The 19,883-nt window shown below is 36.3% G+C and overlaps 1 protein-coding gene across 2 annotated transcripts in view; it reads right to left on the bottom strand.

Annotated features, from left to right (window-relative positions):
* Positions 1–19,883, bottom strand: part of robo3 (roundabout 3) — a 324,207-nt gene that overhangs the window by 39,330 nt on the left and 264,994 nt on the right. For both annotated transcript variants that reach the window (XM_073969458.1, XM_073969460.1), the window contains exons 4-6: positions 11,892–12,176; positions 11,357–11,497; positions 81–212 (exon numbers count right to left, since the gene is read on the bottom strand). In XM_073969458.1, coding sequence (XP_073825559.1) covers positions 81–212; positions 11,357–11,497; positions 11,892–12,176 — 558 coding nt within the window. The remainder of the gene's footprint in view (positions 1–80; positions 213–11,356; positions 11,498–11,891; positions 12,177–19,883) is intronic.

Below are 19,883 nucleotides of genomic sequence, written 5' to 3'. Positions count from 1 at the left end.
CATTTTAGCGATATATTGCTATATTTGTATATATTATTTAAAATGTGATATCTATATATGTTATCCTTGTTCACACTTACCATAAACGGTTAGCGTGCCCATGGCAGAAATTGCCCCCACAATATTATCAGCCTCACAGCTGTATTCGCCTTCGTCGGCCACAGTTACACGTTCCAGCCGCAAACTTCGATCTTCCAAGACACTGACACGATCTAAAGTTAGAAATAAAAGATACATTGTTTTAATTTTGCTACGGTTTAGATTGGAAAATTTTTGGGTAATGAAAATTGTCCGTATGGGTCCACGTTTTGTTAGACTACACGAAAAGGTAATGTGTTTTGATGTTTGTAGGCATATGTTTTAACAAATTCGACGGAAACTTTGTGTATTTTTTTTAAGAGGGTACAGACGCCCTCACCAAAGATTATGTACATCGGAACACGTTTTGGTGTTGTCTTCATATATCAACCGATTGAAGGTTGCTTTGAGGCTTTAGGACACATTTTTATAGCCTCTACCACAGTATGTAGGGTACATTAAATTTGTTATACCCTACACCACTATGTGGGGAGGGTATTATAATTTGATTGTGGGCAACAGTTTGTAACGCATCGAAATAATGGTCGTAGACCCATACTTATATATACCAAAATGAATGTCTGGACGAGCTGAGTCGATCTGGCCAAATAACGGATATATCGCAATAGTCGGTAATGCATCCCATTTTTCCATTTTTCTTAATCATGCTACAGGTCGCAATTTTGAGCGGATAGCCACGAAATTTTTAGGGTTAACTGGGGTCATATAGAGGAAGAATCATATTGAGTTTGGTAATGGCCGGATAATACTCAAGAGTCGGAATGGGCAAAGAATTTATGTGGACAAAAATTCAAAGTTTCATTCCTATGCGAATATCTCCGCTTTCAGCAGTCTTATTCGAAAATGGACCTCAATGGATGATAAAATATCACTTTTATTATGATGCATAATAATTTCCATTTTATTATTTGAATTATACTGACGAGTATCTCAGCTGTTATTGCTTGCTTATCGACAGTAAAGACATTCTGAGCTTTAAAGTGTTCCCAATTGCGTTACCAAAATTGGAAAAATGCTGGTGATTTGAAAAGGACGCTAGAAAACCCAAATTTCCAATTTATGGAGTTTTATTTCCATGACATATATTTCTGCTTCTGTTGGACACATTCCAAGGACAGAGCTTGACAATGAAACTAAACCATCTGAGCTTTAAATTAATACAAAATGTGGCATTTACGGTAAAATATCAGAGTTATTGCAAAGGGCCTTAAGCTATGGCAATTTTAATATTTTGAATTGAAAATTGTGTTACTTCGACCTTATTTGAATTTTTTACTTATTTTTTTAAGACTATGTCTTATCAGGCTAAAAGTCCATTCTTCAGTGAAAATAAAGATTATTTCATTTTCTTATCCGTTTTTATTTTAATGACAAATACCTCTGCTTCTATTTGGTGTATTAAAGACATGTAAAATGCTAATCAACAAGACCTGCGAAGCTTTCAATCTGTACCAAGTAGATGTCGACAGAAGTCAAATATAAAACTAAATATTAATTATTTTGGTTCACTTCGCCTTAAGCCATTTGGTATAAAAGCCAGATAGGTGAAAACTTTAGTAAAATGTTTACGACTATAGCCTTTGGTCACTTGTTTTTCTGTTTGTAACACATCGAACTAATCATTTGCGAGCATATAAAGTATATATATTCTTGATCAGGATACAATTCTAGGACGATCTTGCCATGTTCGTCTGTTTATCCGCTAAAATTTTGCACCCGAGAGTTTTTTTCCATAGGCAGGTCAAGTTCGAAGATGGGCAATATATGTAGGTCTAGGTTTGGGTATATCCCCCATATAACGGTACCTCCTGATTTAAGGTATTTTGGGAATTTTAGCTAAAATTTTCGACTGAACTAGCTGTAATTTGACATTTGAGGATCTCAGGGGTCACGAAACTTCTACACCAAAAACTGTTAACATAGGTCTAGGTTTTGGTATAGCCCCCGTATAACGGTACCCACTGACTTTCGTTATTTTGAACCGAACTAGCTGTAATTTGACACTTGATGTTACCAGCGCACAGTGGATCCACTTGTATGGAGAAAGTGGCCAAAAATATTTAGAGTGTAAAAATCAAGCCAATGTACCGGTTACAGCTTTATGCTGCTGCGAAGAGTGTTTTAAGAAACCACGAGCGTAACATTCTCCCCCCTTTCCCCTCTGGAGGGGGTATACGGTAAAAATTGTTTTATGTTGTTAATACAAAATGACATGAAAAAAGCTCCCGATTATCTTATGATGCAAAAATAGGCTTGGGGAAACAAAAAAATCTCCAAGCAACATAAAATCCAACCAATTTAGCGGATTAAAAAAATCAACATTTTTGTCTGAAAATTGGTAAAATTTTTAATTTAGATATTATAGCGTTCTTCCTGGAAGGCACGTACCGCCAACGTAAGACAATTTTGGAAGAAGATTTCATCATCTTGCCACTGATGCCAATTATGTTAATGAACGTGGTCAGATAACAGAGTTATACGCTAAAACATCCAAAGAAACCCTATTCCAGGGCAGCTTTAGTCAGCCACCCATCATTTATAGTCTGGCACTAGATGGCAGCTGATTTTAATACTGAATAATTTTAAACCCATGACCTACTTTGGAAAATTATTCCCGAGGTGGGCACTGCTGGGCATCATGACTAAAACCTTAGGTAAACTTTAAGTATATGATCGAATTGGCATTACAAAATACACTAAGAAAATAATGCAGCTAACTAGAACTCCACAACACGCTAAAACACTATTTTTTAATGAAAATTAAGCCATTACCTTCTCCTTCAAAATACACTATAATATTTTGCTATACGTATCAGTTTCGCGATATTTTGAATATATTTACTTGCACTAAAAATATAGATTGTACTCACAACAAAAAATATTAGTCAAATGTTCCGACTTTTGAAGCTATTCTTAAGAAGATCGCGTTTGAATGAGACCACAAATAATACATGTTTAAAAAGGTCCATGTCATAGCTGTCAGAGTTGTCAGATGTTGTACCAAAATTTTGACATTAATTTTTTATTTTTGGCCAATGCACGATGGGGCCAATGACAGGTTTTTGAGGCAACAAATCACTGGGGCAAGCTAGACCTTCCAAATTTTGTACAGATGTTTGTAATGGGCTTAGAAACTAATACGCCAAATTTGGTTCATATCGGTTCATATATACATATAGCTGCCGTATATATGTTCGCCCGATTTCAAGCAATTGATGGACCAAACACGCAAATTCTGCCCAATTTTTATGCGATTTGGAAAATACCACGGAATTAGGACTACAAATAAGTTTGCCAAGTTATATTGAAATCGGTTCAGATTTTGATATTGCTCCCATATATATTTTCGCCCGATTTTAGGTATTTGGTGCACCAATCCCGCTATGTATGTCCAATCTTGATGAAATTTGAAATGTGTGACGGATTTTGGTCTAGAAACATTTTTGGCAAATCATATTGAAATCGGTTCAGAATTGGATATTGATCCCATATATATGTTCGCCCGATTTCAGGAAAATGATTGACCAAGCCTGCAAATTCCATCAAATTACAATAAAATTTGGAAAATGTTACGGAATTCGGACTACAAATAAGTTTGTCAAGTTATATTGAAATCGGTTCAGATATAGAAATAGCTCCCCTATATACATATGTTTATGGTTTTGTCTGTAGTTTGTTATAAGTTAATAAAAAAAGGTTCCAAATTTAGTAAAAATCGGCTAAGATTCCGCCACAAAAGCCAAAGTTTGCGATATATTTGAAATTATATATTATTATTATATACGTCTATTAAATTTTTCCGAAATCCAATTGGTAACATTAATGGGTTTCCGATTATTAGCCAACAAAAACATAAAAATGTCCATATTTTTAAGTATTACGACATCTGAAATCAGATTTTTAAGAAAAGGCGCAGATAGGCGCAGCTAATTTTTTCACAAAATGATAGTACACGTTAATACCTTTCACCACATATATATAATATCCTAGATCTACCTAGATCTCAAAAGTTATACTCCAGAGAACACATGGATAACAAAGCAAAATACTCCAAAAAAGACATAACATCTTAACTCAAAAATACATTTACCACACATAACATTTTTATTATTTGTTAACACTATCTTATTTTACATACCCATTGAAGAGCTTTCCATGTTTAAAAAATATAAAAATGTTGAAATGTTCTTTTTGGCGCCTAAAATGCTTTCACTACTTATTTATAATGAATGTCGGAAAATGATGCATAAGAAAATATGTCACCATTGCCAGATCAGTATGTCGCTATGAGATGTTACCAGATTGATTTATTTTTTTATTTTTAGTGATTCAGAGTGTTGGCAATCGAAATCCGTTATTACTTTTTTCAAATTGTTCACATCAAAAATTGACTTTTTGCCTCGAAAACCTGCTATTGGCCCCATCGTGCAATGTGTGGATCCACTGTGCAGCGGTGACAAAACTTCTCCACAAAAAATCGTCCACATAGGTCAATTTTTTGGTATATCCCCCATATAAAGTTACCAACAGATTGAAAGAATTTTTAGATAAATTTTTGACCAAATTTAGGCATTTGTATCCGTGGTCGCACAACTATTGCACCTAACGAGAAACTAAGTATTCCACTTTATTGAAGAATATTTTATGGTGGAGACTATAGAAAGTTCGGCCTGGCCGAACTTAATATTTTTTACCTGTTTTTTATCAAATGAAAGTAAATTTTTATTTCGTATTACAAGAAGGCATCCTCATCCACAAAATACTATCACCCGATATAGGATGCTTTGAGTATTTTATATGAAGGTACACATTTTGGTACATTATAACGGTACCGCCATGTTAGACGTGTTCTGAAGTTTTTAGGATGATAATTTCCCAGAGGAGACAAACGTTTTCTTTTTTTTAATTTTCGACATTTTGATACTTCGCAAATCCGCCCAATGTAATGTGTCCAATGGTTCTAGCCTCATTTCAAAAGCTATTGTTTAGTACATCGTTTTTCATTTCTTCCTTTAGGCTAGCGAGTGTATAAACTAGGGAGATGGCTTTTCGACTTTTTTTCTCAATATTGTTTTTTCGAAGCACGAATGAAAGAACATTTGCTTATTCATGACAAACGTTTCAGGAAAGAGCATTTTTATTGATGTGTGTGTTTTCCGGTAGCTACCTGTTAGGGACTTTTTTAAAAAAGCACATTTATAAGCAGTCATTTTTTATAGCTTAAAGACCTATGTCCTTTGCAAATGCGGCATGGGTAACTCCGGTGTGAAACATGTGCTGGCAACACCATGAACACATCTACATCTACATGAACACGTCTAGGATTCCAAGCTCAGAGATACCAGATTGTAGCGTAAGTAGCTGATAGGGTGAAGGAGTACTTGGATGCTTTATCGGGAGAAGTGGAGAAGGCACTATGACGTCAAACACGTTGTGAGCTTTGAACAAACTTAGTTTATGTGCGAGGATGGGCCATGTCGGTTTACTCCTTCGGGTACCTCCCCCACAAAACTTCAAAATTTTCTGTAAAATGATGTGAACGATAACTCTCGAGGCGAACAATCGATTTGGTCCAACCTTGGCACATCATATTATTCCTTTCAGATAGAGATCGGTCCACTCCTTTGGATACCTCTCACACTAAATTCGGAAAAGTGAAGTTTAATTTTTTCAGCTGTGTGTCCTTGCAAGCATCAGACTGATGGCTTTGGTAAAGGCACATCCTCCTGTAGAGACCAGCAAGGTAATTTAGTAACTGATACAGATAGTGTGCTCAGGATATGGAAAGAACATTTTTCAAAACTGTTGGTATCAAATAGCAACGAAGACGACGAAGATACCACAGATCCAATCCTAGAAGATGGTATTGAATGTATACCGCCCAGCCAAGATGAGGTAAAGACAGCAATAAATCGGCTGAACAATTATAAGGCAGCAGGAGCCAATGGCATTCCAGCCGAGCTGTTCAAAACCGGAGGCGACACGTTGATAAGGTATATTCATCAGCTAGTTAGCACCATCTGGCAGGAAGAACGAGTACCCGACGATTGGAACCTAAGTATTCTGTGCTCTAACTATAGGGGCATAAGTCTACTCCCTATTTCCTACGAGATCGTGTCAGGGATATTGTGCGAACGACTAAAGCGGGGCCATACCAAGGTGGCTTTAGACCTGGCAAGTCCACCACTGACCAGATATTTACCGTGCAGCAAATCCTGGAGAAGACCCAAGAGATGCAGATTTTGTCGATTATAAAGCAGCCTTCGACAGCCCGCTACGTTCAAAGGTATTCCAAGCCATGTCTGAATTTGGTTTCCCCCCAAAGCTCATTCAGTTTTGTAAAATGACTTTAACTGACACAAGATCTTCTGTTAAAATAGGAAAAAACCTCTCCCAAGAGTTTTGCACCAAAAGAGGTTTCAGGCAAGGAGACAGCCTTTCGTGTGATCTCTTCAACATCCTGCTGGAAAAGGTTATAAGAGAGGCAAACGCCAAAAGCAGTGGCACAATCTACACCAATAGCCACATGTTACTTGTTTATGCTGATGATATAGACTTCATGGGACGATCAGTAAATAAAGTAACTGATACCTTTATGAAGGTCGAAGGACAATCTGCTAAAGTGGGCCTGGCGGAAAACGGTGAGAAGACCAAGTTGATGGTATCGACGCGCAATGCTTCCATTGAGCTCGGACCAACTGGTTCCTATAATTTTGAGATAGTAAAAGACTTCGTATACCTCGGCACCTCCGTAAACACAACAAACGACATCAGTGGTGAAATAAAAAGAAGAATTTTATTGACCAACAGATGCTACTTTGGCTTAAGTGAGCAGTTTAAAAACAAAGCCACATCTCGCCAAACAAAATGAACGCTTTACAAAACACTGATACTACCCGTGCTGATGTATGGTTCCGAAGCCTGGGTACTTGCGCAAGCATATAAGGCAGTGCTTGGTGTGTTTGAGAGAAAAATTCTTCGAAAGATCTACGGACCAACCTGCGTTGACGACAACGACATCAATATAGTTTAACGTATCGAGATGCAACGATTGCGTTGGCTTGGACATATAATAAGAATGAGCGATGACGAACCCGCTAAAAAGGCCGTATTTATACGCCGAATTGGCAGGCCAAGTAATAGATGGCGCAAACAAATGGATGAAGAGATTAAAAAGCGTGGTATTTCAGAAAACGAAGCAATAAACAGAGAGATATGGAGATATTTTCTTAGTTCGGAGTATGGAACAAATGTTCTGTAATGGGCCAGCTAAGTAAGTAAGTGTCTTTGCAGCACCCTTTAAAACAGGGGAGGGGTCAAAATGATACCAGAAACCCGGACGGCATCAACTAAAATGGATATCCGCAAGATAACTCTCGCAGGGAGTTGCTGTTTGGTACAGTTTTTTCACATCGTATTATTTCATGTATACCCCCCAAACAAATTTTGGGAAAAGTGCAATTTTTGTATATGTCAATGATTTGGTATGGTATGGTATGATTTGGTACCTAGAGATTCCATTTGAAACAAACTAAATGAACAAAATTAGTATTTTATATCGTCATAATTATTTTGGTTGCTTCGTTTTTGGTCATATGCTGAGGGTATATTTTAGTAACACAGCTGACTAATACGTTCCCAGTAAAATCTTCGATGAAAAATCATGAGTTGAATCATGGGTGCAAGTGATCTGGCATGTCATATTTTTGTCATTTTTACTCATGAATTTTATATGAGCGTGACCCCCAAAAGATGACATTCTTTTTTGGATCCTAAGCATGTCATTTTAACCAATGCATTGACATGTTATTTTCACCAATGCTTTATTTTTAATTGTTTCTTTCCAAAAGTCTTTTCTTCTTTATTTTCAGATTCTTGTTCCTTTTCTTTTCGGACTTTTTCCAAATTCCAAGAAGCGAGATTTGATTGATTTCGTTCTATGTCAGATTTAGAACAGACAAGGAAACTTTAAAAAAGGCAATCGGTGCAGTCCGATTCTATTTTTAGCTCGATGATTGGGACTTAAGTTTTATTACAGACATTTCGAGCTTCATACAATACCAATTGTTTAGAAGTTTTAGTTGTCTGATATGCAGAAAATGTAAGACAACATCACGACGACAGTTCTAACAACTTTGGTCTGTTCCAGAACCTGCAAGAATCTACTAATTTTTACGATAACAATTTTTCCTTTATGTTATCGGAAAAAATAGTAGATTTTTGCAGTACTGGAACATACCAAAATGAAAATAAACATTTATGTAAATAAAAACACAAACATCATATCTATTGGATCGATGGAATGGGTGCAAATGCTGATGAAAAGATCGGATCTTTCACGACTTCCTTTGCATTGGTTCAAATCCTAATGAAAAGATCGGATCTTTCACGACTTCCTTTGAACCAATGCAAAAGATGACATGAAATCACGTCATCGCAAAGAACCCCTTCCTTCAAATTTTGCTGGGTTCTTACTAGTTGGATACATTTTCTGACCTAATTTAGACATTTGGTGTATCTACGGTCATAAATTATCTTCACCGTAAATTGTGTATAGGAAAGAAAACTAATTATTCCATTTCAGTTTAGAATATATTATGGTGGAGTGTATAAAAAATATGAAATTTTGCCTGTAGATTATTTTAATGTAATTTTTATTTTCTAGTTGCAGTTCAGATGGATGATCGAAGATTTTTTGCAAGTGAAAAAGGAAAGAAGAAAATTCAAACCCACACAACCACCAAATAATGTGGCCGGTTTTCCTGTTAGTTAAGCAGCTGGTCAGCCATATCGGCTGTGGGAGTGGTCTCTCTGTCATCGAGCTTTGATTTCTTAAATGCAATGTGTTTATACAGCGATGAATATTTGTCCGTTCAATCTGAATGGCTTCCATGACAAACGCTTTTTAGCGCAACCTATGGAAATCATGCTTTCGAGGACCTTTTTTACTTGTTATTTTATAATTTGCCTTTCAAATTTGATCAGATTGAAAATACTGCATTTTTTTCTTTATCTCATTTATGTTTTCACCTTGTTGTACATCACGGTGCTCTTGAAACAATTTTAAATGGAAGGTGCTTACACCTCGGAAATTTTTGCGGATTCTGAAACTACAATGTTTATAGATGAGAACAATCAAAAAACAAAAAAAAAATCGCCGGAGCGCTTTTTAAATAAATCGCGATTTAAGTTGACATTTTTAGGGGTTGTTTAGGTTTTCGCGATTTTGCTTAGAAACCACATTCGCTATCAAAATGGGACTAAAACAAATGTTGTAGATATGAAAATTCTCTACAAGATTGACCTTTATGATATTCTCGTCGGTTTTACCGTTTTTGAGATATAGAAGTTCAACTTGGGACAATGCACTGACTGTATCGCCCCCTTATAAAACAATGTCATGTAGGGTGCGCCTTAACTAACTTTTGATGAAAACCGCTTACACAGGGAAAGTTTTTGTGAATTCTGAATCATCGGTGTTCATAGATGAGAAAAATCCAAAAACAAGAAAAAATCGCTGTAGGGATTTTTAAATAAATCGCGGTCAAAATTCACATTTTTAGGTGTTTTTTAGGTTTTTACGATTTTGCTTGAAAACCGCAAGTCCAATCGAAATGGAGCTAAAAAAATGTTGTAGCTGTCAAAATTCTCTAGAGGATAGACTTTATCATTTGTTCCCAGCTTGTACCATTTTTGAGATAAGGAAGCTCAGTTTACATTTTTAGTTTTTTTTGTTAGGGTTTCGCGAATTTGCTTGAATACGGTAAGTCGTATCGACATGTGACCTGAGAAAATCTTAAAGCTGTGAAAATTCTCTACAAGACTGACTTAAGTAACTTATCCTTGGTTGTAACATTTTTTTAGATATATAAGTTTAAGTTGGGAATTTGCAGTCATGACATTGTTTTATAAGGGGGCTATACAGAATTGAATTGAATTTGAATTGTCCCAATTTGAACTTCTATATCTCAAAAACGGTAAAACCGACGAGAATATCATAAAGGTCAATCTTGTAGAGAATTTTCATATCTACAACATTTGTTTTAGTCCCATTTTGATAGGGAATGTGGTTTCTAAGCAAAATCGCGAAAACCTAAACAACCCCTTAAAATGTCAACTTAAATCGCGATTTATTTAAAAAGCGCTCCGGCGATTTTTTTTGTTTTTTGATTGTTCTCATCTATAAACATTGTAGTTTCAGAATCCGCAAAAATTTCCGAGGTGTAAGCACCTTCCATTTAAAATTGTTTCAAGAGCACCGTGACATGTGTTTGTTTTCTTTTTTGGCGTAAACGCTAAATCAAGGTGTGTTTGTGTGCTGAGGGCCATAAATCACATACACAATTATTTTGTAGTTTCCTCTACATTTTTAACTTTATCTGTCACTTAATACACACCCAGGACAAACGCATACATCAACAACTCTTTTCTCTCTCACTCATCCAACAGAATATTTGGTACTTATCTTTTTTACCTTTGCCTTCTCTTTGTCTATCACTGTGAATTCTCCATTTCACCACAATCCATTGACATGCGGATTTTCGAAAAAAAAAAACTAACACTCATACATAACCTGTGACATATCACACACAAATACACATGTTAAAAACTCTAATGATATTGTAGCTGTGCTGTTTGCCTTGAGGGCTCTGGAGGTGGATGTTCAGCGTGATGCAGATAATTCACAATGGGGGAAATGTGGAGAAAAGAAGCAACAGCTAGCTAAAAACTCTCAGCCTATGAGGTAAAGGTATAAAATACTTAATATATCGTACCATTAGCATCTATAAGACCCTCAAATTTGGCGATAACGATTTTAACAACCAAGCAAGCAAAATCCAATCGTGTGTAATCGTGTAATTATAACTCTATTAGTCCTTTATGATTTTACCATACATCTTTCTCCCTTTTCCAGACAAAATTCACCATTGAATCTCTAATTTTGTTTAGCAAAAAATTCCACAAATATTTCATTAATAAAATTCCCACAGTGCTTCTGTCAGCAAAGCTGTATAAAATACTGTAGCCCATAACTCGTTCGAAAAAACAAATCGATTCTAATACATCACAGCACTTAACCTAAATAAACTGTATAAAGAAAGCAGAACGATGCAGCGGAGGTTACATAAAATGATAAAATGTAGGTGTCAGGGTAGGAAACACTTTATAGATAGGTCGTCACCGTGCTAGATGTTGTCAGCTTGCCAGTACGTACGAGTAGTATTGATGGTTGTGTCATTTGGATTGTAAAACTTACCTAATGGCATATTGCCGCCAGAAGCTGTACGTAGCCATAAAACATCAGGCATTGGATCACCGCCAACACGACATGGGAATGTTACTGATGAACCTTCTAGGACCGTTTGATCATGGGGGCCACGTATTATAAATGGTTTCACTAGAGATGGAGAGAATTAGAAAAAATAAAAAACGAATTTTAGAAGTACACACCAGTCAAGTATATAGAATGGTTGGTTGGGTGGAAGGTTGTTGGTTGGTTTGGTTATGGTTACATTATGGTTGATTTGTGTGTTTGTGTGTGTATGTTTCACCATCACAAGGGAAATAAAGGTATTAATATTTCTCTTCTTCCTTTTTTGACTAAGATTATCAATGACGAATTTGATGGAATTTTTTCTCAGTTTCCTCTTTTTTGCCATTTATTTTTTTTATTGACAGATTGCTAAATGTGTTATTGATGAAGTTAATTTGTCTTTGAGTGTGAGTGTGTGTGTCATAAATCCCTGTTAAAGGGTTATGAATGAATGAATTAATTCACCCCCTTGACTTACCATGAACTTTTAATGTAGCAATGGCTGATTCTCTGGTGCCTACTGGATTTTTGGCAATACACTGATATTGACCCTCATCACTTTGCCGAGCATCCTGTATGGCCAAATTACCACCATCGACAATACGTATACGTTTTGTAGACTCCAAATCGATTATGTTGCCACCTTTCTTCCACAACACAACAGGTTCGGGCACACCACGTGGCGCTGAACATTCCAAGAGGGCAGTATCACCTTGAGCAATGCGGGTATTTTGTGGTTCAATGCGAAATTCATCACGCAAAACTAGAAATAGAATTAAAGAAATATTTTAAATTAAAGCATATACATTGGTGGGAGGTTGTTGGGGTCTATGGTTAAACATTGTAAAACACATAAGACATTCTTTAATATCTTACTTAAAAATACATTCATACATTGTTCTAAGAAAATTGAAGTTATGTTCGTCTCGAAAAAGGATTATAAATAATCTTTGGTCTTTGCCACATAAAGAAATGTTGTCTGAATGACCCTTTACACGTTAAGCGTCAAAAGAAGTTATGTGGAGCATAGAGTGTGTGGTCAAATTTCTCTTACATGTCTGTTGTTTGTGAATATCAGTTAGCAGCTATAGGACAACAACGTTTACTCTTGATGATGTAAAGCATGCCACATTTGACATTCACTGTATGTGCTGCATATATCATACATAGCTTCTATAAAGGAATATATTCGTTTTGCTTTAGTTTTCTTTTCATTTCAAGTTTTGTATATTTTCTATTTTTCCTTAAGGATATGTCTGGCTGTTTTTGTAATCTTAGTTTTACAACTACAATGTACTTTTTGTTTTGTCCAAAGTGTATTGTTTTTGTAGTTTTTTTGTGTTGGTTTTGCTCTAGTCTGTTACTTTAAGATATTTCTTGTAATCATAGACAAGGTTTTCTTTTAGAAAATATGAGAATTTTGGTAAAAAGGTCTTCTATGCATATCACACGTTGAGAGAATTCGCCTATATTGACGACACAGAGTGATTCCAAAATAAAAATCAAATACTTGGTTCGAAATTTGCTTCCACAAACTCACACGCGATAGGTATTTTTGAAAATGTAGGTGTCATGAGAATTAGCGATGATGAACCCGCTAAAAAGGCGTATGAATACATGCCACATGGTGGTGCACGCAGAATCGGCAGGCCTAAGCTTCGATGGAGCATACAAGTGGATGAAGAAATGAAAAGGCGCGGTATACCAAAAAGTCAAGCGAAAAACAGAGAGGAATGGATATCTTTTCTTAGTTCGGGCTATGGAACAAATGTTCTGTAATGGGCCAACTAAGTAAGTAAGTAAGGTGTCATTGAACACAATGCTCTTGAACCAACTTTAAATGAAAGGAACTTAAATCTGGAAATTTTTGCGAATTCAAATAGATGAAATAAATCAAACAAAAAATCGCCGGAGCGCTTTTTAAATAAATCGTGGTCAAAGTCACGAGTTTGCTGAGAAACCGCAAGCCCTATAATAATGGAACTAAGGAAAATGTTGCAGCAGTAAAAATTCTCAACAAGATCGTCCGGAAGTTCAAGTTGGGTCAATTCACTAATAGTATCGTCTCCTTATAAAACAATATCACGACTGCATTTTTTCTTAAACTTATATATCTCAAAAATGGTATAACTTAGGAAAAAATTACGAAAGCCACACTTGTATAGAACATTCACAGCTATAAGACCTTCTCTAGACTCATTTCGATAAGACTTACCGTTTTCAAACAAAACTTGAATCCCCAAAAACTTCTTTTTCGAAATTTCTAATTAAAACTGAGGTATAACGAAAATTTATAGAGAAGCAAGAACGGCGTTAAGTTCGGTTGGCCGAACGAGTTGTATTGAAATAATATATTTACCCCAATTATTATAAGTCTTCTTTTGTTTGGATAGTTTGGATTTAACGAACAGATTTATAGCGTTCCGGTTAACTTAAAATTAAAAGTGATCATTAAATTTCATGGAGGACCTGCTTGGCATTAACTTTTAACGTTAAAGTTATATTTTTAATTCCTCTAAATCGGTTTTAAAATCCATCCACTAGTAAAAGAACACATATAATAATGACCCTTAAAGTTCTAAGATTTTCCACCACGCTAACTGAAGAATATCGCTTTATTTTAAATTAGTTTTAGTACCAATGAGACATCGATTATTTCTAACCATTCGGAAAAACCACAATACAGTCGTTCCATTTGGATTACATCCATCAAACTACATAAAATCAAGTTACCTTCATATTGGGAATATACTAAAATACGAACATATATTGACCATCTTCTTCGTGGGGCTTTTCTATCCATAGAGAACCCGAAATACCAAGAAACAGTCACTACAGTAGACTAATTCTTTAAAAGACTTCACATCGAGCTAGAATCCACAATAACTATGGGGAGCTATATTAAAGCGTGCATCTGTACGCCCAATTTACTGTAGGCATTTTTATACCCTCAGCATTTATGCTGACGAGGGTACATACACTTTCATACGGGCAAAATGAGCCTCATCGAAATAATGGTTTTAGACCCCAAGTATGTTTGGACGAAATCTGTTTCAGACAATTTGGAGTCGATTTAGCAATGTCCGTACGTCTGTCTGTCTGTCTGGCTGGCTTGTGCACACGATAACCCTCGAACGGATCGAGCTAGAATCCGCAATAACTCTTTTATGAGGGGCTATATTGAAGCGTGCATCTATACCCCCAATTTACTGTAGGTATTTTTATATCCTCAGCATTTATGCTAACGAGGGTACATTTTCATACGGGCAAAACGAGCCTCATCGAAATAATGGTTTTAGATCCCTAGTATATTTGGACGAAATCTGTTTCAGACAATTTGGAGTCGATTTAGCAATGTCCGTACGTCTGTTTGTCTGGCTGGCTGGTGCACACTATAAACCTCGAACGGATCAACCGATTAGAACCAAATTTTGGATATCGTAATATTTGCCAAAACTTAGTTTAAAATCAAAGATGGGCCATATCGGTCCACTCCTTGGGGTACCTCCCCCACAAAAGTTCGAAAATGTTCGGAAAATGTGTGCGCACGATAACTTTTGAAGGGAATAACCGATTTAGTCCATGCTTTGTGCATCCTAAAATTTCTACCAGACTTAGAGGAGGTTCCAATATGGACACAATCGGTCCACTCCTACGGGTACCTCCCACACAAAATTTCGGTTTAGGACCAGCTCTTGAATCGCTTTGATTTTTGTTGTAATGACTTGTGTTCACTGCCCCCCATACGACTGCACAAGTTTAATCAGGGGAAAGCACATAGTTCCTGACACCGTGTGGAGTTGTTGGAGCGCGAGATAACACTCGAACAGATCTTCCGATTCGGTCCAACTTTTGGCCTTCGTAATATTTTGTCCAAACTTAATTTAAGTTCGAAGATAAGCCATATCGGTCCACTCTTTCAGGTACCTCCCCCACAAAAGTTCAAAACTGTTCGGAAAAGTTGGGCGCACGAAAGCTTTTGTAGGTAGCGACCGATGTGGTCCATACTTTACACATCCTAATATATCTACCAGGTATAGACCAGATTCGAATTTGGACATTATTTGTCCACTCCTTCTGGTACCTCCCACACAAAATTTCGGATTAGTTCACTTTAAGACCTGCTCTCGAATCACATTGATTTTTTTTTTGAAGCAACTTGCATTCACTGACCCCCTTTACTATGGTACAAGTTTTTTAGGGCAAGTTAATACTTCCTGAGAAAATAAAAATCCATATGACACAATGTGTAGTGGCTGGGGCGCACTACAGCACTCGAACTGGTCAACCGATTTGGTAGGAAATTTGGACTTCGACATATTTTGTCCAAACTTAATTTCAGTTCGAAGATGGGCAATACCAGTGTACAACGACAGTACTTCCCCCAACATTTAAAAATTTCACTAAAATGGTATGGTAAATATTTTGTCCAAATTTCGATTAACTTCCAAAAATGGCCATATTGGCCTTAATTTACCTTCCCTGCAAAGGTTGAACATTTTTGTTTAAGTGAAGTTTAGGGTCTGTTTTAAGATCCTTTGGAAATGTATACCGATGCTATTCGTTGTGGTCCTGTTTACAGCGATATTATTTATTCTGTGGACAAGTTCATGCTTCCTGGCATACTGGTCCAAATGTTATACGATGAACCACAGAAATAACTGGTGCGCGATATCTATCGAAAAGATACGACTACCAAAATAATATCCACTTTCATAATGGACTATGTCGGTCCAGTCCTTAATCCTAATCCACATTTTTGTCTGTAAACTCAAAAGTTCAAAAAGGGCCTCAAAATTCTGAAAAGACCCTAAATACATTCGATCTTTCCGTAGATGAAAGTTTCAATTCACATAGCCTCTCTGTCGGCAAAGCAGACAAAATTTTTTTTCACTTGTTTTTACCCTTATTGATTACTAAATACCAAATTTCAGTCATTTTTCAAAATACTGAAAATTAAAACGGTGACCTAATCCGACAATTCTCTTCAGGAATGTTGTATATGAACAACGAAGAATTTATACCGAAAATTCTCTTCAGGAATGTTGTATATCCACAACGAAGAATATATACCGAATTTTACCCATTTGTAAGCCTAAGCATAGAAAATACCAAACATCGGGAAGTGCCGTTCTATTGGGAGTATACCAAACCGTGGTCCTATACCGACAATTTTTTCCAGGAGTGACGTATATCCAAATGTAGACCAATACTAAACAAGTAAGAACAGACTATAGTCGGACGGGGCCGACCATGTGATACCCTATACCACTATCCCTGTGCACTAGCTTTCCGGGCTAGCTGTTATAAGATGTGCCTTAGAAATTTTACCAATTTTCACACAAAAGTTTTGATCAATTTAACCCGCTAAATATTATCCGATCATACCGTTGACTTGCACGCTACTTCTTCATCTCAAACCAAAACTACGTTTAAAATTTCGCGCCGATCGGACTATTATTGCGACCTACAGAGCGGCTACAAAATCGAGCAAAAATTTTGTTTTTGGTCCATTTCATCCCTTTAACATTTCACGATCATCGCCAAAAACTAATCAGTTCTATTCTGGTCCAAACCCGACCTCCATACTAAATTTCGTGACAATCGGTCCATAATTGCGGCCTCTAGCTTGATTACAATTTTTAATGGACGGACAGACGGACGGACGGACGGACACACATCGCTAAATCGCTTTATCTCGTCGAGATTTGAAGTTTGGTATACCACATGAGGGGTCTACGACGAATATTTCGCGGCGTTACATGAATTTTTGGGAAAACAAACTTATTATACCCTTTTCCACATTGTGGTATAGGGTATAAAAATTTCTTTGGGAAAGTTTTGTAGAAGACCAAATACCAAATTTCAGACATTAAGGTAAGATGATTTGGCTAAAACCTTCAAAATACCGAAAATCGGTAGGTACCGTTCTATGGGCCTACATCAAAACGTAAAGAACAAGGCTACATACAAAATATCAGACATTTTGGTAAAATAATTTGGATAAAATCTTCAAAATACCGAAAATTAGGAGGATCCATTGTTTGCGAGCTTTATCAGATACATTTCTGGAGAAAATATGTTATCTAATTTGACATTTATGGTTCCCAAAGATTACAAAACTTTTCCACCAAAAACTGTGGACTTTCACCCGCTAAGTATTATGCCCTAGACAGACTGCATTTGCTTTGACTGCCTTAATTCAAATTATTTCGTGCATTTTCCACATTCTTAATGCACAAAATCAAACGGAATTTAAACTGAGTTTAGGTATTTCAATATGGCAATAATGTAAAGAGAGAATATATTCATGTAAGAGAGAGAGAGAGAGAAAGAATATTCATGCTCTGAGACACAATTTGCATTGCAAACAACAACAACAACAACAACAGTTGTCTACCAGCAATAAGCTGTTTCGTAAATGCGGAAAATGTCGTATGTCGGGGTAAAATTAAATGCAGATCTTAATGTATATTAACGCTGCCGTCTGTCTAGGGTATTATCTGATCCTCATGTTAAATTGCAAGCTTCATTTTTGTTTTAAACCTAAATCTTAATTAAAATTTCGTCTATAAGATCATCACATACAGAACCGCTACAAAATCGGATAACAAATTTTAATATTTCAGAATCACCACAAAAAACTAATCGATTCTGTTCTGGTGGGAACCCAACCTCCATCATCACCTACGATCTACGAGAAGACATGAGACATCCACTGTTTGCCCACATCGCACACTGGTCGAAACCACAGATCTAGCGGCGCGAAAGTAAAAAAATCGAACTATAAAATTGCGAAATATTTTTCATTGTATCGATTACAGACACTTTGCAGACAAAGATTTTGTTTTTTCACTTTTGTTGTTGTAAATATTCACTCAGTTATTCACTATCAAATACAAGAGTTTTTGTTGCATCAGATTTTAAAAAATTGTTGCAAAAAATTAACTTCATATTTGTTTAAATGTTAAATACATTCGTAATGAAACTGGACAAGATTTATATTCAATTAATAGCAGAGGGTGAGATTTAAATTATAAAAATTAGTTTGGGGTCTGGAGGTACTTAGTTATATAGAAATAAATTTTTCTAAAAATTGAATTTTTTAGTGTTTTTATGGGTTGTACGTGCTTGTTCCATAGAGTGCATCTTGTAAACTTGGCCGAACTTAGGTTCGATTATTTTTTGGGGAATGAAATTGGACTCTCTGGATACGGAATAACCACATTAGGGCTGCAAATATTTGCAAATCTTTTGATGACTGCACTTTTAAAATAAGGGATTTTGCATGAAATTCATACAAATTTAGCTGTGCATTTGTATGGAAGCTAAATCAAAATATGGACCTATCTTGAGAAATGTTTGCAAGGAGGATTTCTACCCCCGGAGACACTATAATACCATATTATAGCTAAATATGTTATTAAATATGGGATAACAAGTAAAAATTCGACGAATCGGGGGTAACATATAAGGGGCTACATCGAAACATAAATCCGTGTTGAAAATCTTTTGTAAGCAGATTTTATACGCAGTAAGAACACGGAATTCAAAATTACAGCCAAGTTGGTTTGAAAATGTGGTCATGATATTTAAAATACCTTAAATTGGGAGGTACGGTTACAGGGGGGCTATATCAAAACGTGCACCTATGTCCATAATTTTTGGTGAAAATATTCTGTGACCACTAGGAACCCTAAGTACCAAATTACAGGTAATTTGCTACGAAATTGTGGCTTAAATCTTCAAAATACCGAAAATCTTAAGGTACCGTTATATGGGGGCTATACCAAAACATCAGCCGATATTATTCATATTTTGCCCATTATTACGCACAGGTACAAGCTGAGTTTGTACCAAATTTCAGTGACGTATCTCAATTCGTTTGCAAGTTATTAATTTCGCGCCGCTAGATCAGTGCTTTCGACCACCGTGCATCGACGGGAGATCAACTTTATTACAGTAAATGTACATATATTTGATTTGATAAAAACGTGAAAGCAGTCTGGCTTGCACACAAATTTTCTGGAATCCGATTTCGTAGCAAGATAACATCATAATTCAAACCTTTATCGTAATGATAGTTTAAATTTTCTTATATTTTAAGGTGATATAACTTCTTGATAAGTTTCAGGTGAGCCGGGCCTTTAGGGACTGGATAAATCACATGCTAAGGAATATATGGATAAGCTGCGGACTACTTGACGTAAAAATAAAGGACACAGTTGGTCAGGGTACGCCGCAGGGGGGGGGTGAGGATTTTATCCCCACTCCTATGGGTCACCACCATTAATAGCCTATTAAGGACTTTAACCGAAGAGGGATTTGACCCAGTCTGTTATGCAGACGACGTTATAATACTTCTGAGGGGTAAGAATCCAAACTTGCTATGCAGAAGAGCTGAATCAGCCATAAAACTAGCGTACAACTGGGCTAGACCAAGAGGTCTTAATGTAAACCCGGAAAAACG

This window comes from Musca autumnalis, unplaced genomic scaffold (assembly GCF_047663935.1).
Source record: "Musca autumnalis isolate F117 unplaced genomic scaffold, ASM4766393v1 scaffold_2, whole genome shotgun sequence".
NCBI classification, from domain to species: Eukaryota; Metazoa; Arthropoda; class Insecta; order Diptera; family Muscidae; genus Musca; species Musca autumnalis.
Note: the sequence above shows the minus strand (reverse complement) of the source record. Positions and strands in the feature narration are given on the sequence as shown.